The following is a 24,132-nucleotide window of genomic DNA, read 5'->3' as shown; positions in this document are numbered from 1 at the left end:
GGAAAAATACCGCCCACTCTGGGGGCAGAGAAGGCGTGTGTGCTGTTTTCTCAGCTCTGACGATAGCTCCGGCTTGGAAACTTCTTACTCTGGGACCCCCTGGCTCTGAAGTGGGTGGGAGACCCCTCAGACATACGATGAGACAAAGGAGCTCTGGAGGCAAACCCTCCTGTCCCATCCCATGGAGGGGATTAGGTCCCAAAGACTAGTCCGTAAGGGAAGAAATAAAGTGTGTGTGTGTGTGTGTGTGTGTGTGTACCTGCATCTGTGAGTATCTCTTCAAATGTGAAACAGATTTGGCAGCTGGTAGAAGTGTTCAAAAATTTTCCAGTTCTCTCTTGGGCTCAGGATAAGACTCTACTTCCCCAGTGTGGCCCTGGGACTTCCTTTAGCCAATGCCGTGTGGGTGGAAGTGATCTCCGGGGAAGAGCTCTAACAGCCAGTGCGTGATTTGCCACATTCTTGCCTCAGTAACTGTGGAAGTGCATGTGGATGAGAAGCCTCCAGCAGTTGGCCACATGAAGCAGAGACCCCTGCCAACCGGCATGTAGCATGAGCAGCTGCTCATTTGGTTGTGCTAAACCACTGAGATTTGGGGACTGTGTGTTAGGCAGTACAGCCTTGCTTGCTCTGACTGGCACACAGCCTGAGTGTGTGAGATGGATGAGTGGCACATCTGTGTCCATGTGGCCAAGAACACACGTGAGTGTGTAGCCAAGTACAGGCCTAAGTGTGCAAGCATCAGCAAGTGTATGGAACTGTACACATGAGTGTATAAAACAGGGACTGAGTAAGAGTGTGCAAGGCTCTGTAGGTGGGTAAAAAAAACGTGAATGTGAATGTCCAGGCACTGCACTGCACTGCACAACTCCAGGGGGCACTGTTCTCTGAGAACATATCCCCTAGAGCCGGGGCATTGCTGTAAACATGAAAGTATCATAGGGTGGGAGGCTGCGTCTGAATGCGCTGCCTTGGCTGGCTGGCAGTGTATTTGTGATTCGTTCTGTGCCCATGTGTGTGTGTGCAAGGATTTATACACGGCTACTGTATCAATGTGCATATATGTGCAAAGCGTGTTGCTGTGGGTTGAGGAACATGTATGGGCTTGGATGCTACGTGTGTGTGTGCTGCAGTGTGAATTGACCCCCTGTGTGTGATGAGTCTGTGTGACGTGAAAGCACTGCTCTAGTCTCCATCAGAGTGGTCGCAGTCAACACGGAGGCGGGCATGGCCACCTTGGGTATTCCCAAGCTGTCAGCTCTGCTGAACATGTTTCTGGGCTCAAGGGCCTGAGCTGGCTTCAACTTACATCCTAGGATGACCTGGCATTGGAAAATAAAATACACTTCCCCTCATCAGTCCTGGGACATGCTATGTCATTTACAATGGACATTAATCAGCAGTACTCCACGGTTTGAGCAAAGTGGCTCAACAGGTAGGGAGATCCCTGCTCTCCTCAACTTCCCCAAGAGAAGCACATTTTCTTTTTCTATCCTCATAACCTCTTCTCTGGTCTCAGGATATGGGGTCAGCACTGGTCCATCTCAGGGAAGTGAAAGAAAGTGAAAGTGTTAAGTTGCTCAGTCGTGTCTGACTCTTTACAACCCCATGGACTGTACCCTGCTAGGCTCCGCTGTCCATGGAATTCTCCAGGCAAGAATAGTGGAATGGGTTGCCATTTCCTTCTCCAGGGGATCTTCCTGACCCAAGGATCGAACCCGAGTCTCCTACATTTCAGGAAGATTCTTTACCATCTGAGCCACCAGGGAAGCCCTTAGTTCATCTCAAAACTTAGGTTCAACTCTGGCCCATCTGAGGACCTAGATTTGACCTTACCTATCTCAAGCTTGAACTGTAGCCTCGATTCATCCAGGACTTGGGTTCATTCCTGGGCTCCTAGGTCTCCTAGGACCACGTTTATCTTTGGTCTATCCCTAGACCGAAGTTCAGTCTTTGCTGATCCAGGGTTTGGACTTGATCCTAGATCGTCTCAGAGTCAACTGTGGGGTATCTTAAGACCTCATGGGTAAACCTTTGCTCTGCAGGGCTTGAATTAATCTCCAGTCTCAGAACCTGAGTTAAGCCTGTTCTGACTCAGAACCCAGCTTCCCCCAGGTCTATCTCAGGATCTGAGCCCCTCTTACCCAAGCTCAACTTTCAACAATCAGTGGTAAACCCACAGCTGACATTTCCTCTTTCTGAGCATCTCCTTATTCATGGATCACTTCCCCCAACAAGTGCTTAGGCCTCTTGAATGAATGTCCACTTCAAATGATTGGTGTGTCCCATGATTAATGAGGGTAGGGGGATTTTATCTCTCCAATGCCATTATCTAAAATTCACCAGCGTGGATTTTATGGGTCTTTCAAGGATTGTTGCAAGGCTTTCTTGATAAGCTATTACAAGCAGCATTAATCTTCAAGAGTTGGGGAGTTTACGAGAATCCATCATGAGTCTTAACTCATAAACACTGGAGTTGGACACCCCCTCCCCATCTGATCTGTCTCTAGGCTCAGAGGACCAGTCTGAGGCCAGGAGCTCAGTAGCAGACTTTGAAGAGGGCCTTCTTCATGGGTGTGTACGATGGGAATGAACCCCTGCACACTGTCATGGGGCAACTTGAGCTAAACTGGGAGACTCAAACTATTCTCCATTTTCCTCCAGTGTTCCCTGATCTCCCAGGGAGAATAACAGCCATAAAGTGGAACCTTTCTTCTCCCCTGACATATTTTACAATCATTTGCTCCATTCTGGCCCCCCGCTCCTGTCACAATAGAGGAGTTGCCCTTTATCTCAAAGATCATGCAGCTCTTCTTGCTTTGGTCCTCCTCTGCCTTCTTATGTTGTTGTTGTTCAGTCGCTAAGTTGTGTCTGACTCTTTGTAACCCCATGGCTTGCAAAGGCTTCCCTGTCCTCCCCTATCTCCCAGAGTTTGCTCAAACTCATGTCCATTGAATCGGTGAACCATCTCATCCTCTGTCGTCCCCTTCTTCTCCTGCCCTCAGTCTTTCCCAGCAGCAGGGTCTCTTCCAATGAGTCAGCTTTTCGCATCAGATGGCCAAAGTATTGGAGCTTCAGCTTTAGCATCAGTCCTTCCAATGAATATTCAGGGATGATTTCCCTTAAGATTGACTAGTTTGATCTCTTTGCTGTCCAAGGGACTCTCCAGAGTCTTCTGCCTTCTTATACGATCTCTTTTATCTATATTTATCTATTTATCTCATTCATTTTAAACTTTTTATTTTTATTGGAGTATAGCTGATTAACAATATTGTGATGGTTTCAGGTGAACAGCGAAGGGACGCAGCCATACATACACGTGCATCCATTCTCCCCAAGCCCCCCTCCCATCCAGGCTGCCACATAACACTGAGCAGAGTTCCCTGTGCTGTACAGTAGGCCCCTGTTGGTTATCCATTTTAAATATAGCAGTGTGTATATGTCGATCCCTAACTCCCTATCTCTTCCTCCCATTCTTCCCCCCGGCAACCATAAGTTCATTCTCTAAGTCTGTGGATCCGTTTCTGTTTTGTAAGAAAAGAACTTTCTCATTGGTTTTTAAATAAACGCAAGTCTCTCCTATGAAGAAACAAAACGCCTTACTTGTCTCCTCCTTCCATCTGTCTTCAGCTCCTCTCCTCCTCTTCTCAGTTGCCTACACTAACTGCCTCCGTTTCCTCACTTCCTGAACTAGCACCTCCACTGCTCCTGTCTAGTTTCTGACCCCATCATACCACCGACACAGATTTTGCCAAGTCCACCCACGGCTTCCATGTTTCTAAACACAATGGCCATTTTTCAGCCTGCCATCTCTCTTGACCTCTCATCAGGGTTCAACTCTGTTGACTTTTCTCTCTTTCTCTCCTTCCCTGGCTGCCATCACACATGTTTGCATGGTTCCTTCCCACCCTAGTCTCCTTTGCAGACTCATCTTCCTCCACCTGGTCATTAAATGTTACTCAAGATCAGGATAAGTCAACCTGAGCATGACAGATACTGTGGCCAGATAACAATTCTGTGCATTGTAGGATATTCAGCAGTATGTCTGGCTTCTACCCGCTAGACACCAGTCATATCCCCTTTCAGCTGTGACAACAGAATGTCCCCAGACAATGCCAAATATCTCCCTGGGTGCAGAATCACCTCCAAGTTGAGAACTAGTGCTCCAGACTCAGTCTTAGGCTCTCTCGTTCCCTCGATCTTTCTCTGAGGGTATTTACTCTTACCAAATCTCCTATCACTTGCATGTGTGTACAACCTCAGACCTCCAAAATACATATATATATCTGACTCCTTGATCCCCTCCCCCTCACCAAGACCCTTGGCTCTCAAAAGCATCTCAGTCCCAAAAATGCTCAAAATGAAAAGAAATCTTCTCTCCTGAACCTAGTTCAGATCCAGATTCCTGTGTTAACTTCTCCATCCCCTTCCCTACCCCCGGCCAGTGGTTCAGATGCCCAGGCATTATCCCCACCCACATTTCTACTCTCTCACTTGGTCTGCTGCTGCTGCTAAGTCGCTTCAGTCATGTCTGACTCTGTGCGACCCCACAGACGGCAGCCCACCAGGCTCCCCTGTCCCTGGGATTCTCAAGGCAAGAACACTGGAGTGGGTTGCCATTTCCTTCTCCAATGCATAAAAGTGAAAAGTGAAAGTGAAGTCGCTCAGTCGTGTCCGACTCTCAGCGACCCCATGGACTGTAGCCCACCAGGCTCCTCCATGCATGGGATTTTCCAGGCAAGAGTACTGGAGTGGGGTGCCATTGCCTTCTCCGCTCACTTGGTCTAGTTGACCTTAACTTCTAGATACTTTACAACTCATGCAGCGTTCTCTGCGCTGTATCATCACTCAATGGTCCAAGCCACCCTCACAATTCAGAAAGTCCATCTGATCTGTCTTGATCTACGCTTTCTCTTGCCAGTTCACTCCACACATGGGAGCCTCAGGAACCTTTTTTTTTTTTTATATATTCCTTACTGCATTATGGTTTATTAGAGGATGCTGAATACAGTTTTCCTGCACTATACAGTGGGACCTTGTTGTTTATCCCTTCTGTAGAAAATAGCTTGTATCTGCTAATCCCAAACTCCCAGTCCATCCTTCCCCATGCCCCTCCCCTTTGGCAACCAGAAGTCTGTTCTCTTTATCTGCGAGTCTGTTTTTATTTTGAAGATAAATTCATTTGTGTCATATTTTTAGATTCCACATATAAGTGATATCATATGGTATTTGTCTTTCTCTTTATGACTGACTTCACTTACTATGATAATCTCTAGGTCCATCCACATGGCTGCAAATGGCATTATTTCATTCCTTTTTATGGCTGAATAATATTCCCTTGTGTATATGGACCACATCTTCTTTATGCGTTCATCTGTCAATGAATATTGAGGTTGTTTCCATGTCTTGGCTACTGTATATAGTACTGCTGTGAACACAGAGGTGCATGTATCTTTTTGAATTATAGTTTTGTCTTTTTATATGCCCAGGAGTGAAGGTGCTGGATCATATGGTAACTCTATTTTTAGTTTTTTGAGGAACCTCCATACTGTTTTCCACAGTGGCTGTACCAACTTACATTCTCACCAACAGTGTAGGAGGGTAGGGAACTTTTATAATGCTTACTGATGATATCATTCTCCCGACCAAAACCTCACTGGCAGATTTCTTTTATTCTTAGCACACAGATAAAACCCCTTAACACAGCCACGAGGCCCTGCAGGCCTGCCCTGTATTTACTTCTCTGCTTTCACGCTACATTGTCTCTCCCTTCCAGGGCCATCTTTGGTCTGCCGTATAGTTTGCCTCATCCCAGAGCCTTTGCATAAGCAATTCTCTCTGCCTAGAATACCCTTTGCTCTCTGCTTCAGATCTTACCTCTTACTTCCTCTGACTTTCCAAATTAGATCAAATCCCCTTATTAGACGCTCTTTTGACACCAAGAATCTTTCTTCAAGCTGTTATCACAGCTGCCATTTATATTTATTTGTGAAATTTGGTCATCACCTGTCTTTCTGTTTTGAAGGAGGCTCCATGCACTGCTTGGCTCACCATCTTATCCCCCAAGAAGGGCACATAGTAGGTCCTCAATGGTTATTTGTTGAATAATAATTGGATAAACGGCCACACTGCTTTCAGGATCAAGTTAGAGTGATGTGCTCTGGCATTTGAGAATCTCCATGACCTCGAGGACTGAGCTCTCAGTCCAGGTAAAGGTCAGAACAGAGACCAAAAGGCACAAGACGCAAAGTGGAGAATAATAATTCTGTAGAAGTGGGAAGTCAGAGGCAGGGATGACCAAGAGAAAACAGGCCCTCCAAGGAGCGTGGTGGGTAAATCTTGGGGAATGAAATGCCCTTCACAGAACTTAGAAGGGAAATCCAGGCCATTATATCTACCTGATTATTAATGGGCAGGGTGAATGGCACCCCACTCCAGTACTCTTGCCTGGAAAATCCCATGGATGGAGGAACCTGCTGGGCTGCAGTCCATGGGGTCGCTAAGAGTCGGACACAACTGAGTGACTTCACTTTCACTTTTCACTTTCATTCATTGGAGAAGGAAATGGCAACCCACTTCAGTGTTCTTGCCTGGAGAATCCCAGGGACGGGGGAGCCTGATGGGCTGCCGTCTATGGGGTCGCACAGAGTCGGACATGACTGAAGTGACTTAGCAGCAGCAGCAGACCCAGCTGGTATTTGGTCTGCTCTATTCACCACCCCCCACACCCCAACCTTTAGAAATGGTTCCCAGGTCTCTGGTCCTCTCCAAACATCACCCCATTTCTCTGTTCCTCACCTTCTCCTCCCCGACGTCAGTCAGATCCATCAGCAAGTCCTGATGGCTCTCCCCTAAGAACCGTGCCAATTTGTGCACTGTTCACTTTTCCAGATGCTTCTTTCCCAGCCCAGCCACCTCTGGCTTTTGCTTGGACTATTGCAGTCACCTCCTCCCTGATCTCCCTGCTTCCACGCTCACTCACTGGTATCCTTTCCCCATCACAGAAGTTAGAGGGATCTTTAAACAATGTGAATCAGATCATGGCTCCCCTCTCCACTGCAACTTATCCAGCAGTTTCTCATTGTATTTAGAATGGAATAAAACCCAACAACTCACTTTGGCTCGTGAGGCCCTGCATTAAGTGTCCCCTACCAACCTGTAAGACCTTAGTCCTCTCCTCCTCTTGAGTCACACAGCCCTCTTTCCAGAAGGCATGAAACTCATTCCCATGTCAGAACATTTGCACTGTGGTTCCCTCTCCTAGAATGCTCTTCTCCCAGAATGCTCTTCCCTCTCCCAGAATGCTCCTCTCCCAGTTTTTTCCCTCTCCCAGTATGTTCCTCTCCCAGTTCTTTCCCTCTCCCAGAATGCTCCTCTCCCAGTTCTCTCCTTCTCTCAGAATGCTCTTCTCCCAGTTCTTTCCCTTTCTCAGAACATTCTTTTGCCAGAATGCTCTTCCTCTTCCAAGAATGGTCTTCCCTTTCTCAGTTCTTTCCATGGCTGGCTCCTTCTCATCTGTCAGGTCTCTGTTGACATGTCACCTCTTCAAACTTCTAAGATGAATGAATTCTGGGGATCTAATGTACAGCATGGTGACAATAATTACCAACACTGTATTATATACTTGAAAGTCACTGAGAGAGAAATCTTAAATGTTCTCACCTCACACACACAAAAATGGTAATGATGTGAAGTGATGGAGGTGTTAACTAACTCTGGTGAAAATCATTTTGTAATACACGTGTGTATCAAATCATCTTCTTGTACACCTTAAAGTTACACAATGTTATATGTCCACTATATCTCAATAAAGCTGGCAAAGAGTCACTTCCCCAGAGAGCCCTATCCTGGTGTCTTGACAAAATGAAGTTCTCTGGTCACTTTCTTTTACTTGTTAGTTTCATTACAGCATGTATCTCTCCAAAACGAACTTGTTTATATATCTGCTTAGATGTTTGTTGCGTCTCCATGTAATATACATATCACAAAACTGAGGTAGACCCATCATATTCACAGCTGCATCTCAGCCCCTACAACAGTGCCTGAGACACTAGGCATTTAGTCAGAGTTTGTGGAGTGAATGCATTCATGAGTGAACGAGTGATGATGTCTAGCACTGCCTCCCTTCCCAGTGACCCTTCCAAGAGAAAACTTCTACTTGTAAATCCCAACTGAGTGGAAGACCTCCAAACCACACGTCCCCAGGCACCCAGGGTGTCTGACAAACTGGACAATAAGTGGATTCCTGACACAAGTTGAAAGAGATAAATTCTCTAGTCCAGGGAGATGGAATTGGAACATGGAGGTCAAGGCAATTAAAAGGTATGGGGGCCAGTGGGGCCCTGGAGCTGGAGACGCATGGCAGATCAGGGGCTGCAGAAACCAGAGCCATGACAGGCTGGAGTGAGGAGTGCAGAAATGAAGATGCCTCAGAGTAGGGGGGTGGACAGAAAAGAGGGTTTCCTCCTGAATCCATAGGAGCCCCACCTCCACCACATCCCTCACCCTAGTTTACAACTGCACAGTGCTGTTACCGGCTGATAATCTCTCACTTATTACCAGTCTCTTTTCTTATGTATAATTTTATTTATTTACTTATTTTTATTTTTGGTTGTGCTGGGTCTTCGCTGCTGCGCAAGCCTTTCTCTAATCACAGCAAGTGGGGGCCTACTCTCTAATTGTGGTGCTCAGGCTTCTCATTGTGGTGGTTTCTCCTGTTGCCAAGCACAGACTCTAGGGCACGCAGGCTTCCTTAGTTGTGGCTCCCAGGCTCTAGAGCAGAGCTCAACAGTTGTGATGCATGGACTTAGTTGCTAAATGGCATGTGGGATCTTCCCGGACCAGGGATCAAACCCATGTCTCCTACATTGGCAGGCAGATTCTTTTACCACTGAGTCACCATGGAAGCCCTGTTACTGGTCTCTTTCCACTAAAATATCAGCTCCATGAGAGCAAACACCCTGTTTTTCTTGTCTACCTGGCGCCTAGTAGGTAGAGAATAAATATTTGCCAACTGAATTGCTAAAAAAGTGAGTGAATGACAGCTTCCCAAGTCCCTGAAGCCCCTGTTATTGGGTTTTCTGAGACTCCCTGTATTCTTTATCTAAAATTCTTACTTCACTGGGCCATATCAGGTTGTTTTTTTTTTTATTCCAAATAGATGCTCCAACATCCACCCATCCCCAGGCAGACAGACAGGAACTGTGATGTTTGGAGGCAAATGAGAATGAAGAGAGATGTCAGGGAAGAGCGCACAGTGGGAGAGGAAACCATGGCTTTAAAGGACTGACTCTCAGAACAGGAGAGAAACAGATGAAGCTGGAAGGCTACTGGGACACTATGATGATAATGCCAGGACTGAAATGCAGAGGATAAAGAATCTCTTTGCATTTCAAAAATATTCATAATAGGGGACTTCCCTGGTGGTCCAGTGGCTAAGACTCTGTGCTCCCAATGCAGGGGGCCTGGGTTCCATTCCTGGTCAGGGAACTAGACCCCACATGCCACAACTAAGAGTTGGCATGCTTCAGCTAAAGACCCCTTGTGCTGCCACTAAGACCTGGTACAGCTAAATAAATAAATAATATTTTTTTAAAAAGAATATTCATAATGATGGTTCTATTCAGTGTTAGAGATAGTCCCTAAAACACATGGAGCTCCACCTGTGCTGGGTGCCACTTTAAGCCATACCTGAGCATTGGCGGCCATAACTGGCCCTGATGGGAGCAGGGTGTCAAACAGGGGAGAATCTCAGCTAAGACAGCCTGAGTGAGGCTGGCTCGGGGCTCTGTATTTGCACTCGTGTAACTCGGGTCTCCTCCCCCATGGTTCTCCAAAAGGGTCTGAAAAAGTCACTCATGCTGGCTTTGAGATCTCATTTTGCCAGGAACCCTGGGGAATTTGGTCGGGGGGTGGTCATTTGCATCCCAAATAGTGACATGTGGGTACTGGGGTCCACAGGGGGCTCTGTGACTGTGGACATCAGTGTTCATCCACAGGCACCTGTGAGCATCTGCATTCTGGACACGCATGGAACATCTGGACACATCTGTGATGAGTCATGTGCATGGGTGCATACAAGCATAAACTGAGGGGAATGCTGGTGTGCATCACTGCGCGAGTGCAAATATGCATGCCTCTTGCACTGTTGTCCATAGGTGTGAACATTCCCTTCATTTAGACGTGTTCACAAGCATCTATTCCCATATGCAATTTGTGAGCCCACAAGTCAGTCTGCATAAGGACTCTTAAATATATACATATACATATTATACATACATATGTGTGTGTGTGTGTGTGTGTGTGTGTGTGTGTGTGTATAGGCTTTCCAGGTAGCTAAGTGCTAAAGAACCCACCTGCTAATGCAGGAAGACTCGAGTTCCATCCTTGGGTCTGGAAGATTCCCTGGAGAAGGAAATGGTAACCCACTCTAATATTCTTGCCTGGAGAATCCCATGGACAGAGGAGCCTAGCAGGCTCACAAAAGAGTTGCCATGACTTAGCAACTAAACAACACAACATATCTTTATATAGATCAGGTGTACACTGCATACATGTTTATCTGTATGCCTCTCTCCTTGAGTCCTCAAGCCCATGTGCTACTGTGTAGCCACGTACATAAACGAACACTGCTTAATCCAGAAACTGCACTGCCACAGTGCCCATCACAGAAGGGAATGCCCCCTTATAAACGCCCATGACCCTGTGTGTGCTAATCTGCACAGCCCTGTACGTATCTGTATGTCTAATAGGGAGCCACAAACATGTTACACATTTGTGTCCATTCAAGAAGATCCCTGCCCTTCCATGTATTAATACAACTCTCCATGTGCATTTGTGTCCAGCTGCCTGTAACAGCGAATATTTCCATGCTCCTCTCAGCAGGAACTGACATCTGTATATGTTCTGTCGGTTGCACTCTTAGGTGTCCTCAACCAATTCATTAGCATGGCAGTCAGTCCTGAAATATTCCTGCAGAATTTATGCTTTACTAATAAGCCTGGTGTCCTGCTGAGGTCACATGGCACTTTACAAGGGCTAATGGAGCCAGCTTCGGCCAGCAGGGCTGGGGATTCCTGGTCTCCTAGAATAGCCAGAGAATGCGTTCACCGGAATGAGCAAATTTCTCTTCCTTCTCACTGCACCAAATGCCCCAGCCAATGCCTGTCTGCAGAACTGAAGTCACATTTCAAGGTATGTTTATCACTCCAATGCTACCCTGGCATCACATTAAGGGGGGGCATCATCGTCTTTGTCATTATACTGAAGGCTGCATCGCTGGTGGATGCTATGCTGAGGGCTGCCTCAACAGACTGTGTGCAGTGGGAAGGGACAGGCAGAGGTAAGAAGTAATCCCAAGGGACCTGGTGGGACTAGAGCAATGGAAGAAATGGGGACCCTGGCGCTATGCCCTGGGGGAGGGAAGCTACAGAGGAGCAAATAGGGCATCAAGACTTGGCACTCAGGGACTGCCCTGGTGGCCCAGTGGCTAAGACTCCAAGCTCCCAATGCAGGGGCCTTGGGTTTGATCCCTGGCCAGGGTACTAGATCTCACATGCTGCAACTAAGACCCAGTGCAGCTCTGGGGGGACCAGCAGGTCTCCAGCCTCTGCCTGAGTCTATGCACCCGAAGCCACCTTGCTCTTCTGGATGGATGGATAGGGCAGCGGGGAGAAGGCTGTTATAAATTAAACATTGAGACGCCATCTGAGCACCAGACTACCGTCACCTCATTGGCTGGTTCTCTCCCAGGAGGCTGCGGGACCGCAGGGTGGGGGAGAGGGCAGGGGAAGTGGCTCGCTTAATTAATTAGTCCTAATTGAGATATCTTTGTAAATACCCCTGTATGGAAGGACACGATCCCATCATTTCCTGGGAATTTGCCATCTCTATTTGTCCGCAGCCCCTGAGCATCGCAGAAATGACAACAAAAGAAAAGAGCAGTCCAAAAGACTGCTGGAGATTTATCCTTGCTTCTGATGATGACAGCAGCACCGAGGGGTTGGGGGAGGAGGCTCAGAGATACACAGAGACCCAGGCAGAGTAGCAGGCAGAGAGACAGAGAGATGCAGGCAGGGAGAGATGGGGAAACTGAAATACTGGGCAGGAGGCGGCAACAAGCAATAGGGAGACCAAGCGACACAGGCAGAGTCAAGAAATTCAGGCTCTGAAATACAGGAAGAGGGAGAGACAGCCAGAGATGGGCGGAGAAACTTCACACCAGGGAAGACCAGAAGTGGGGACAGATGGACCACGGCTGGGCCAACAGACCTTCCTCTGCCTTTTCCCGCCTCGCCCGGTCTCCCCATCTCTTAGGCAAACTACCCACTGCAGCAGCGGCAACCATCAAGCCTGATTCCTCTTTGGCCCTTGCTCCCCTCCCTTTCGCTCTCCCTCCCCCAATCACTCCTGCAATCATCTTCCTTGTTCAAAATGAGCTTCCGCAGCTGTAGCCCAGACAGCTGTTCCATCTTGGAGCCAATGCTGGGTCCTGGTGGCTGGGTCCTAGAGGGACACCCTCCTGGGCAGCAGAGTGGGTGGCGGAGGGTGGGGGAGGGTTCAGGCTCGCCGAGAGCTTGGGCACCTACCCACCCTTCACCCCAGACTCCCATTAAAGCATGCCCCCCATCCCCAGCATCACCAGGGGTACAGACACTCCCCACTTGTCCCTCTAGGGCCTTCAAGGGCTGATGCTGGCCTGGCCCGTCACTGAATCCTGCCCAACATAGGTTCCAGCTCTGTCCTGTCTCAGGAGCCCTCTCAGGTCTGAGGATTTGAGCCTCACCCCTACCCCCTGTCAGGGTCCTGGACTGTGATATAGCAACTATGGCAATAATAGAAACAGAATCCTGGAGAGAGACATAGATAGACAGAGACTGAGAGACAGATGTGGCTTCCCACGAGGCAGAGCAGTAAAGAATCCACCTGCCAATGCAGGAGATGCAAGAAACGAGGGCTCGATCCCTGGGTTGGGAAGATCCCCTGGAGAAAGGAATGGCAACCCACTTCAGTATTCTTGCCTGGAGAATTTCATGGACAGAGGAGCCTGGTGGGCTAGAGTCCATGGGGTTGCAAAGAGTCGGACATGACTAAGCACACACACACATGGCATGGCACAAGAGATAGATGTGGAAGAGAGATAGTGACAGACACACCAAGAGGCAGAAAGGACAGAACCAGAGACAAAAGAGACACATAAAGACAGAGACACACAGGAAGGAAGAAGGAGACTTACAGACAGAGGTAGAGACAAGAGAGAGATGGAGAGAAGTCAGTGGGACAGAGACAAAGAGAGGCAGACATGAGACACAGGCAGACAAACATAACCATCAATATTCACTCAACAAACACTTTTTGAGGGGACTTCCCTGGTGGCCTAGTGGCTATTATTCCACACTCCTAATGCAAAGGGGCCTGGGCTCGATCCCTAGCCAGGGAACTAGATCCCACATGCTGCAACTAAGAGTTCACAGGTGGCAACTGCTAATAAAAGATCCTGCATGCTGCAACTAAGACTCGGTGCAACCAAATAAATACAAATAATAAACAAAGGAAAAAAGCCTCCATTTATTGAATGCCTATTATGTGATGGGCTTCCCTTGTGGCTCAGCTGGTAAAGAATCTGCCTGCAATGTGGGAGACCTGGGTTCGATCCCTGGGTTGGGAAGATCCCCTGGAGAAGGGATAGGCTATCCACTCCAGTATTCTGGCCTGGAGAATTCGATGGCCTGTACAGTCCATGGGGTTGCAAAGAGTCGGTCACGACTGAGCAACTTTCACTTTTTCGCTTTCTATTATGTGATGGCGATACACAGTGAAGACAAAGAGAGGAACAAAGATAGCTAATGAGACAAAGATATGAGAGACAGAGAGAGAGACACTTAAAAGACAATGTTTAAAAATAGAGAAGCATCAAGGCTGAGACAAGAGAGGACTGAGAACCAGCCTGGTCCCTCAGATCTCTCAGTGGCAACTTCTTCACTCCCACACACAAAGACACCCAACCCCACATCAAACTCTCTCCAAGCGCCTGAACCTCCCCCGGAAGGCTGCTTTTCTTCCTCGCCCAGCTTCGCGGCTGCTCCTCACTGGAGCTTCACAAAGAGGCGTTAGCCACCCAGGGCCAGAGGTGAGAAGGATGCTGGGGGGAATGCAGATGCCAAGAGGCAAAAACCAGAGCTTCCCTCTGGAAGAGGAGGAAGCCAGTTTTAACTGCACTCAAGCAGCCCCAAGGTTCAGACTACCCTCCCTTGGTAGCTGTCCATGGTGCTATTAGTGGTGCCAATTGGATAGGCAAAAGGCAGCATTTCAAGCCATTTCTATGTGCTGCGTCAGGCTCAGGTGGTAGTCAGCAGCACCCAACAGCTATGGTCCCTGCCTATCTCACCAGATCATCAAACAGAACACCTGCCATTCCATCCCAACACCTTTACATGCCCTGTTCTCTTGGCGTCTCTCCCTCCAAGTTACCAGCTCTGTCTTTGCCCAGCTCTTACTCATCCTTCATGTCTCAGGGCAAACATCACCTCCTCAGGGAAGGTGGCCAGTCCCTCCCAACTTCCTGTCCTCACAGTTCCACATCTTCTCCTTCACGGCTCCCCTAATTTTTAATTATCTAGAAGTGTGCACGTGGCTATTTGCACAATTCCAGGTTCACTGTCTCCCCACAAAGCTTTGTGAGGAAAGAGACCTTGTTCACTGCTGTATCCCCTGCCCCCAGCACAGGACTTGGCACGGAAGAGCTCAGAGGTTGCTAGTCGGGGATGATTGCTTTCTGGTTGCAAGATCACTTCATACTTTAATGTGGGCTGCTGGCAATGTGCCCGTTTGTTGGACATCCATTCAAACAGAGACAAGTTGAGAAACAAAGACACAAGGGGAAAAAAAGTTTTAAGAAACAGACATTTCTGAGGAATTCTCCAGCAGTCCAGTGGTTAGGACTCTGTACATTTACTGCTGAGGGTGAGGGTTCAATCCCCCATTGGGGAACTCAGATCCTACAAGCCACGATGCCAAATTAATTAATTAATTAAATAGAAAAGAGAAAGAAACAGGCACTTCTGAGCCATGGGAGAAGATTGAGTTGTTGTTATTCAGTTGTTAAATCATGTCTGACTTTTTACAACCCCATGGACTGCAGTGTGTCAGGCTCCCCTGTCCTTCACTATCTCCTGGAGTTTGCTCAAACTCATATAGTCACAGAAATACTCAATTAAGGCTCAGAAGTTTCACTAGCAGAAAGAGGGGGCAGTAGTGTCATGGGGCAGAACTGAGACCATTCAAGAAATACCTACTGCCCCAAATGAGACAATTCCAGTAAAAAACAAGAGGGACGAAAGTTTTTGCTGGCATGGCACTACCGTTCTGTTGGTGGAAGACAGTTACCAACATGATTTCAGATCAATATGAATACTGGGAAAAGAACAGAACAGGTTCAAATAATAAAGTGGGGGGCATTTTAGCTGGGGAGGCCAGGGGAGCTCTCTCTGAGGAGATAATGTTTGAGCCTGAATCAGAGGGGCGAGAAGGAGCTGGCTAGAGAAAGGATGTTCCCAGAAGATGGGAACAAGTTCCAGAGGCAGAAACAAGACTAGCATGGGATGGAAAAGTGGTCCTTCCTAGATCTGCAACTCAGGCAGGTAGGGATTTGTGATAATAATAATAGCTAACCTTCACAGGCTCCTTCCATATGCCAGGAACACTGCTAAACACAATGCTATACAGTGTGTGTGTGTGTGTGTGTGTGTGTGTGTGTATATATTTTATTGTTGTCCCCATTTTATGGATGAAGAAACTGAGGTTTACTGAATTGGGCCAGGTAAGGAGTTTAGATTTGGCACAAGAGATGGGGAGATTTTTAAATGAGACAAATTTCACATTCACAGTCTAGAAGGATATGCTAACAATTAAGTCTCTAGAAAAATGCAACAGGCAGCCTCATATTCCTTTCCTACTCCGAAGTCCTCCAGGTTTCCCATTCTTTGACACTCAGAATGAAGTAAAGGCAGACTTCCCTGGTGGTGCACTGGGTAAGAATCCACCTGCCAAGGCAGAGGACGTGGGTTTGATCCCTCGTCTGGGAGGATTCCACATGCCATGGAGCAACTAAGCCTATGCACCACAAGTATTGAGTTTGACCTCTAAAGCCCACAAGCCACAACTATCGAGCCCATACGCTGCATCTACTGAAGCCCGTAAGCCTAGAGCCTGTGCTGCACGAGAGGAGCCATCACAATGAGACGCCCTCGCACCGCAACAAGAGAGTAGCCCCCACTAAACGCCACTAGCGAAAGCCCTCACCAGCAAGGAAGACCCATGCAACCAAAAATAAAAATAAATAAATAAATAAATTTTAAAAAGAATGAAGTATAGGCACCTCTGGCCAAATCCCATCATGACATGGTCCCCCCCTGGCCACTTAGGCCACTTCCACACTCTTCCCATCCTGGTACATATTGGTGTTTAATAAATAGCTGTTAAGTGAATAAATGGGATGCCAGGGAGGGTGCTGAGCACCAGAGGGATGGTGACTCAGGTGCTCAGTTTTTCTGAACTGCTTGCATCTCTGTCCTCACCAGGAGGCTCCTCACCTCCAAGCCTTCGTCCCTGCTGCTCCTTCTGTCTGGAGCCCCCCTGCTCTGTTTTCACCTGGCCAATTCCTTCTCCACTTTAAGACTCAGTTGGATATCACCACCTCCAGGAAAGCTCCATCACACCCTGGCTGATTTCAGTGCCCCTCTCCTGTGTCCCTGCAACACTCTAGAAATATCCCTGTCTCCAGGCACACCATGACGTGTCACAAGTACTGCGGATGAGACAGTAATCTGATTGAAGTCAGGGCTTTATTCATCTCTATATTCCACAGTCCAGGACCCTTCCCAGTACAAAACAGGTACTCAAATATTTCCTGACATATTGAGGTGTTTGAGCAGAAGCTGTAGTCCACAATTATGAGCAGGTGAATAGGCAGGTGCGGGTGAAATCCACAATACTTCGCCTCCTTGGTTCCTACCCTGGTCCAGTCCCCATCATCGCTCACCTGGACCAGGGCTGTGGCCTCTTCCCCAGTCTCCTGGCTCCTGCCCTTACCTCCCACAGTCTGTCCATCCTACAGGGGCCAGAGAAAAACTGTGAACACCTGAGTCATCATCCCTCTTGTGCTCAGCATCCCCCCAGCCTCTCATTTATTCATTTAAAAACTGTTCATTGAACACCAACTGTGTGCCAGCCCCAGTGCTAAAGCACAGGGGCTACAACAGTCAACAAAAATGGATTAAAAAAAAATCTCTGCCCTCATGGAGTTAGCGTTTCAAGGGGGAGGATCAGACAACAAAATAAATAAATCAACTACACTGTGAGCAACAGAAGGTTAAAACTGCAATGCTGAGAGCTTCCCGGGTGGTCTAGTGGTTAAGAACCCACCTGCCAATTCAGGGGACAAGGGTTCGATCCCTGGTCCGGGAAGATCCCACATGCAGTGGAGCAACGAAGCCTCTGTGCCGCAACTACTGAAGCCTGTATGCCTAGAGCCTGTGCACCACAACGAGAGAAACCACCACAATAAGGATTCCGAGCACTGCAACAAAGGGCAGCCCCCTCTCACTGCAACTAGAGAAAGCCCACGTGCAGCAAGGGAGACCCAGGCACAGCCAAAAATAAATAAATAGTTTTTTAAAAGCGCAATGCGGAAAAGGAAAGCATGAAAAGACAGATAATGTGCAACAAGTTGCAAGTTAAATCTAAAATCCTTGCAAGTCCCTCTCCCCCAAACATGATGTGGCTCCCACCACCTCCCTGCCCTCATTCCTTCTAGCTTTCCCCTTCACTCACTCTCCTTCAGCCACACTGATTTCCTCACCGTTGCTCCAAAATTTCCGACATAGTCCCACCTCGGGGCCTTTGCATTTGCTGTTACCTCCACTTACTTCCTTCAGATCTCTGTTCAAATGTCACGTCCTAAGAGACATCTACTCAATCTAAAATAGTCTCCCCAAGACTCTCCACTCCCCTTATACTGCTCTATGGTTCTTCACAGCACATTTATCACTCTGTGTGTGTGGGGGGGGTGAGCTTGGTCACTTTAGTTGTGTCCAACTCTTTTTGACCCCACAGACTGTAGCCCACCAGGCTCTTCTATCCATGAGATTCTCCAGGCAACAATACTGGTTGCCATGCCCTCCTCCAGGAGATCTTCCCAACCCAGGGATTGAACCCTGCATCTCCTACATTGCAGGCAGATTCTTTACCACTGAGTTACGGGGGAAGCCCTGTATCACCATGTATATATTATCAATTTATCTGTGCACTTATCTATTTGTCCCCCTTCCTGCCCTAGAATATCAGTTCCACCAGGACAAGATATCTGTCTGTTTTGTTCATGGTCATATCCCTGCCACTTGGAAGAGTGCCTGGCACATAATAGGTGCTCAATAAATATTCGTTGAATGAATTAATGAATGGAGAGAATGTCCAAGAGAATTCTTGTTATAGAATAAGAGGAGGAGGCATCAGTAGTATACAGCCATGTTTAGGGCTCTTCATAAATATTTGGCCACTTCTCTCTGTTCCAGGTCATAGTAGGACCTCCTGTCTCACCCTCTTTGGGGTTAAGCATACCATGTGACTTGTGCTGGCCAATGAAATGTGAGCAGAAGTAACATGGGGTTTCCAGGGGAAAGCTTTAGGAAGCAGTGACGGGGGCTACGCCGTGCCTTGCTCTCCCTGTTTCAATGATCAGGTCACTATAGAGCCTCCCTCATTCCAGGTCCCTGACTACCACCGACAGAGCTCACCAGCCAACATGGATGCATAGTGCAAGCACAAAATAAACCAGTGCAGTGTTAAATCACTGAGTTGTGAGGCCACTTGCTACAGTCCTTCCTTGCCTCAACTGACTGTGCATTAGGGTCCTTTCCCCACTGAAAACCGTCAAGAAAAGACAAGGATTCCGAACTTTGGTTCTTACTGGGAAGTCCTCAAAAATAGCTGCCAGACCATCCCTGTTTCTCCCAGGAGGAAAAGGGTCCCCCCCAAACAGAATATTCCTCCTTCATCTCCCCTTCCTTCCCTCCATCCCTCAAGGAGGAGGGGATGGACAAGGGCATAACATATAAGATGCAGGTAACTCACTTCAGGCCCTGGAATGACGGCAGCCGCTGGCAATGGAGCTGACAATGCTTGGTCTGGCTCTGAATTTATGACCCCCAGGTGAGAAACCATTCCGCTGAAGTCTCCCATCCCACAGGGATGGTTTATGGCTGGGAGTTGGCCAAAGGTAGTAGCAGAGGCAGTTCCCCCTCCCCCTGTCTTCCAGAGATGGTTTGTAACAGCATCTCTCAGAATCTCTTAGCATGCTAAGCTGTTTCTCTGGATCAGATCAGGGAGGTGAAGAATGGCCAGAGGGTCTGGGCTCGTCCCGTCCTCAAAGAGACCCTTTTTAAAGTCAAGCACCAGCATCCAACTGTCTGCTTCAGGACCGGGAATTCTCACTACCCGGGTTCCTGAACCCCTCAGCTTAACCGTGTTGCTGCTATATACCTTCCCACAACTCTTCCCTATTAAACACCTACTCTGTGCCTTCCATTTGTTCTTCAATCCTTATGAAGGTGGATTACTGATTTAGACACTTGACAAATATTTATTCCATGTCTATTATTTGCTTGGCTGTAATGGCAAACAGAGAAGCCTCTCCTTACTGAACCTAGCCATTTGTTTTTATTGGAAGGTGGAATCTTTATGAAGATGCAATTGTTGATTCAGCCACTTGACAAATACTTATTGTAGGCTTACTATACATCAGGTCTTAGGTTTCAATAATGAGTAAAACACAGATGTCCTCATGGATCCTGTGGTTTAGCGGGGACCCTGCTTGACGAATGAGGATATTGGAACTTAGAGAGATTAAATAATTTTCCCCAAGGTCATAAGACTGGTAACTTGTAGGACCAGAATTCAAACCCAGATTCATCTGACTCAGAGTCCTGCCACTGAGCATCTACATCCCAGGCACTGAACTGGGATTTTCAGGCATACATGCACTTGTCATAAAGAAAGTACTCAATAATTTTATTGAATAAACAAAAGAGTTGGATGGATAGAGAGATGGATAGATGGAAGGATGGATGCATGGAAGAATCGATTAAGAGACATATAATGAATAATAGGTGAATGGAAGATAGATGGATGGAGAGGTGGATGGAGAATCAAATGGAAGGATGAAGAGATGAATGGGTGCGAGGATGGTTGACTGGATGAATGAATGGATGGATAGGTGAGTGGACAGATGTATGGGTAGATGAAACAATGAGTATAAAGATAGTTGGATGGATAGGTAGATGAAGGGATGGATGGATGAGGACCTGGATGATAGACCTCTTACCCACAACAGTTCTGTGAGGTAGACATTATCATTCCCATTTTATAGATGAGGAAACTTCTGCCTACAGTGTCATGTCACTGGCCCGGAGTGCGAGTCATAGAGCAAGTTGGGGGAAAGTCTGCATTTCAATCTATGTCTACAGACTCCCAAGACCCTTTCTAGAGCACTCTCATGTCACAGTCTCCTTCTAGGTCCTACCCTGAGTTCTTTGGCATCTCACTCCATAGAGCTCTTCTAGCAAGGCTGAGTGAGACTGAGGAATGGGGATGGGGATCAAGGATGGGAGGACTATTAGCTTTTAGTAGGTAACTTCATGGAAGCATTGGATCAAGGTCCTGTCAGCTACAGATAGGCTAGAGCAGAGACGACATCCAACCACACACACCCTCACACTTACAGAAAAATTGACACACACAGGAATCCACCCACACATACAAACTAGGCACACATACCATTCCTAAATAAACACTTGAACATATAGCATGCACTTCTAAAGACAGACATGTTCACATTTATATGCACATGTACATATCTGCAATGACATATTTACACACACAAAGTCATAATTCAGAGACATGCTGTTACACACTTACGTACACATTCCCCAGACATTACCCATATGCTGTACATGATACGAGCACACGTTTACACTGACTCATATTTTTTAGATGGTAAGGGAGTGGAATAATCCAGCTTCTGATTTCAATGAGACACCATCTCCTCCCCACCCCCAAAAGGCAACAGTAAGAAGTCTGTCTCAGAGTCATGTAGACAAACATATGCACACATGCAATTACATACATGCAAACCCACAGTCAGGGACATACAACTGCAGATACACACTTAGACACATCCACACCCAGACACAGTGAGTACCCAGGGACACACCCACTCCGTCTGGAATGCACCCTTACATACAGGCAGACACATCTATGCCCTCACGCCAGCAAAGCACATGAACTTTCTCTAACCTCCACTCACACACGCCCCCATACACACACCAAAACCCACGCATAGATAGATACACCAGGACATCGCTTGATGGGATTGACACACAGAAAGACATTGTTTCACACACTGACTTCAATTCTGAGAATTCAGACTGAAAGCCCTCACCTGGGCCAAGCCCAGTGACAATTCCTTCCAGGGGCTGATGAAGCCTGAGCACAGGACACGGCATCCCTGCCTCTACTTGCCCGCAACCCTTGGGAGCAAAGACCTCTTTCCTTTCAGGGTGGTGGCCATTGGAGGCTCAAGAGGGGAGCTGATGAAGCTGGGGGACTGTCAAGCAGGAAAGGGAGATCCCATGAATCCCAGATCCAGATATTGGGAGGAGTCCCAAAACCAGACTGAAAAGGGGAAGGAATGAGGGGTATGGGGCATACCTAGAGGAGCCTGAGGGAAATTTGTCCAGGAAGATGTCTCCCCAGGACACCAAGACCACCATTATTAACCCTGAAGGAGCTCCCCCCCCCCCCACACACACACATCCTGCCCTCTCTCGTTGCGCCCCCTCACCCCCAGCCAAATTCTCTGACTTGGGAAGCTAGAGGATGAAGGTGATAGAAGAGAATAGGAAGGTATGGGGAAGGCAGCAAACCTGGAGTTTCTGCGGGCAGCACAGAGTCCCAAGCCCTGCTCTCTGCACCCCCCTCCCCCAGAGTCTGAGACCCCATCTGCCTCCTAGGGTTTCAGCACATGGGGAGACAGGTAATTAGAAGGGAGATGCTGGGGGGTGGGGCGGAGGCTGCACAGGGGAGAGGAAAGGAAACACAGAAAAAAAGAAACACTAAGTCAGAGACAGCTCAACAGAGACTCACAGAGAGGGGAAACAGAGAAACAAACCAGAGGAAAAAGAAATCAAGGAGACAGAGCGAGACAGACAGGGAAACACACAGAGAGAGACAAAGATACAAGAGAGGGAGAGAGACAGACTGATAGACACACGGGACTACTCAGAGACATGAAGACACAAGCAGGGAGAGATTGTGACAGTGGAGACGCTCTGAGACCCCGAGATTTGCCCATTCAGAGGCTGGGTTCCTCCCAGACCCCCGAATCTACCCTCCCTCTTCGCCCCATTCAGCCCGGACCAGGCTCAATTCCGCAGCCCTTGCTGCCTGCGCCCCAGGGCCGGAGCGAGCCTAGTACCTTGTCGCCACTCGGACACTGCACATTAAGCCTAAGAAATAATCATAACAATAATAAAGGCGCCGCGGAGGTGGCCGGGGGTCCCAGGGCGCCTCCGCCTCGGCGTCCAGCCCCCAGCCCAGGAAAGGCGCCCCCGGGGCCGGGCGCGCGGGGAAAGCAGGGGGGCGGGGGCCCCCGGGGGCTGCGGCGGCGGCTCGGGCACCACGCCCCCCCTCGGGAGCGCCCCCTGCGCGGCGGCCACTCACGATTTTCTCGGAGGCGCCCGCACGGGACACGGTGCCGTTGAGCCCCACGAGCGAGGGCAGCGTCTGCGACATCCAGTTAGTGACCATGGCCATGGTGCTGAGCACGGCCCCGATCTTGAGCAGCGGTACCGACATCGCGCCCCCGCCTCATGCCCCGCGGCCGCCGGCCGCCTGGCGCTCCGTCCCTCGCCGCCCAGTCGCCCCAGGGGACGCGAGCGCGAGCTGGGGGCCGGGCCGGGGCCAGGCCGGCCGGGGGGCTCCGGGACGCGGGTTGCGGCTCTGCGCGCCCGGCGGGGCTCCGCTTATAAAGCGCCGCCTCGGCCCCCCCGCACCCCCTCCCGCGCCTCCGCGCCGGGCACTTCCAGCCGCCGTGACGTCACGGCTCCGGCCCAGAGCCCGGCAGGGGGCGGGGGGCGCCCGGACTACACCCCCCCGGGCCTGGCCACCCCTCTCTGCGCGGGACCCACCCATCCCGCGAGGGGCCCCCTCCGGCGGCCTTCCCCACCTGCCCCACCCCCACCGCCGCGGCATCCCGGCCCCGCCCCCAGCGGTGTCCCCGCCCCCAGTTACCCCCCAACCACCCCAACCCCAGTGAGGTATTCCCTGGCCACTCTCCACGCACAGCCCCTCTCTTAGACCCCCGGGTGCTTGGCCAGCGTCTAAATGGGCACCCGCCCCACCCCGACCATCCAAAGCTGGCAGGGGGCGGTGAGAGGGGGGTGGCCGGAGTCACAAGTCCCTATCCACCTCCTGCTAGGACACCGACACCGGCTCCCTAAAAACCGAGAGACCAGGCATGGGGCGGGGGGACTCTGGTGCGCTTCCTTGAATGGGAAGGCCAAGGGTCTCCTTTTCCTTGGGGAAGGGGCACCCCGGTACCAGGACCACTCGGGACCGCTTGGTTGTTTTCGGACGAGGGAAGCCTAGAGTGGCGCGTCCGAGACCAATAGATGTGACTACTTCAGGAATGGGGTCACTTTTGCAGCAGGAGGACCCGCCGCCCACATGACTCCAAGGGGCGGCATGGCTACCCCCGACGGCTGAGACAGGAACTAGCCTTTTGCAGACAGTCCCAGGCGGGTCTCCACTCACAACTTGAACTTAGGGTGAGGGCGGGGAACTGATGCTTCGGACCCTCCTCCAGACCCCAGGGACCAGCTCCCGGGCCCGCCCCTTCGAAGGAGGGGGGCGTGCAGTGCCCCCCCCGACTTTCCACCCACGCACCAGCCGGCGGCGGGGGCGGCCAGGCCGCCAGGAGGAGAGCCCTGCAGGTTTTAATTTCCTCTGTTTTCCCTGCACTCACGCCCCCTCCTGGCGTCCCCGCATCACCTCGCGTGGCCGCCGCCACCGTCGCCTTCA

At 49.4% G+C, this 24,132-nt stretch overlaps 1 protein-coding gene across 2 annotated transcripts in view; it reads right to left on the bottom strand.

Annotated features, from left to right (window-relative positions):
- OLFM2 (olfactomedin 2) overlaps positions 1–24,132 on the bottom strand; it is a 75,508-nt gene that overhangs the window by 33,001 nt on the left and 18,375 nt on the right. The window contains exon 1 of one of the 2 annotated variants that reach the window (XM_027547799.1): positions 22,774–22,968. The exons of the other annotated variant lie outside the window; for it this stretch is intronic. Within the exon in view, the coding sequence (XP_027403600.1) occupies positions 22,774–22,908 (135 nt within the window). The 5' untranslated portion in view covers positions 22,909–22,968. Of the gene's footprint in view, positions 1–22,773; positions 22,969–24,132 lie in introns of those variants that run through there. 2 annotated transcript variants of the gene reach the window in all.

The sequence above is a fragment of the Bos indicus x Bos taurus genome, chromosome 7 (genome assembly GCF_003369695.1).
Source record: "Bos indicus x Bos taurus breed Angus x Brahman F1 hybrid chromosome 7, Bos_hybrid_MaternalHap_v2.0, whole genome shotgun sequence".
NCBI lineage: Eukaryota > Metazoa > Chordata > Mammalia > Artiodactyla > Bovidae > Bos > Bos indicus x Bos taurus.
The sequence above is the reverse complement of the archived record's forward strand: the minus strand, read 5'-3'. Positions and strand labels throughout refer to the sequence as shown.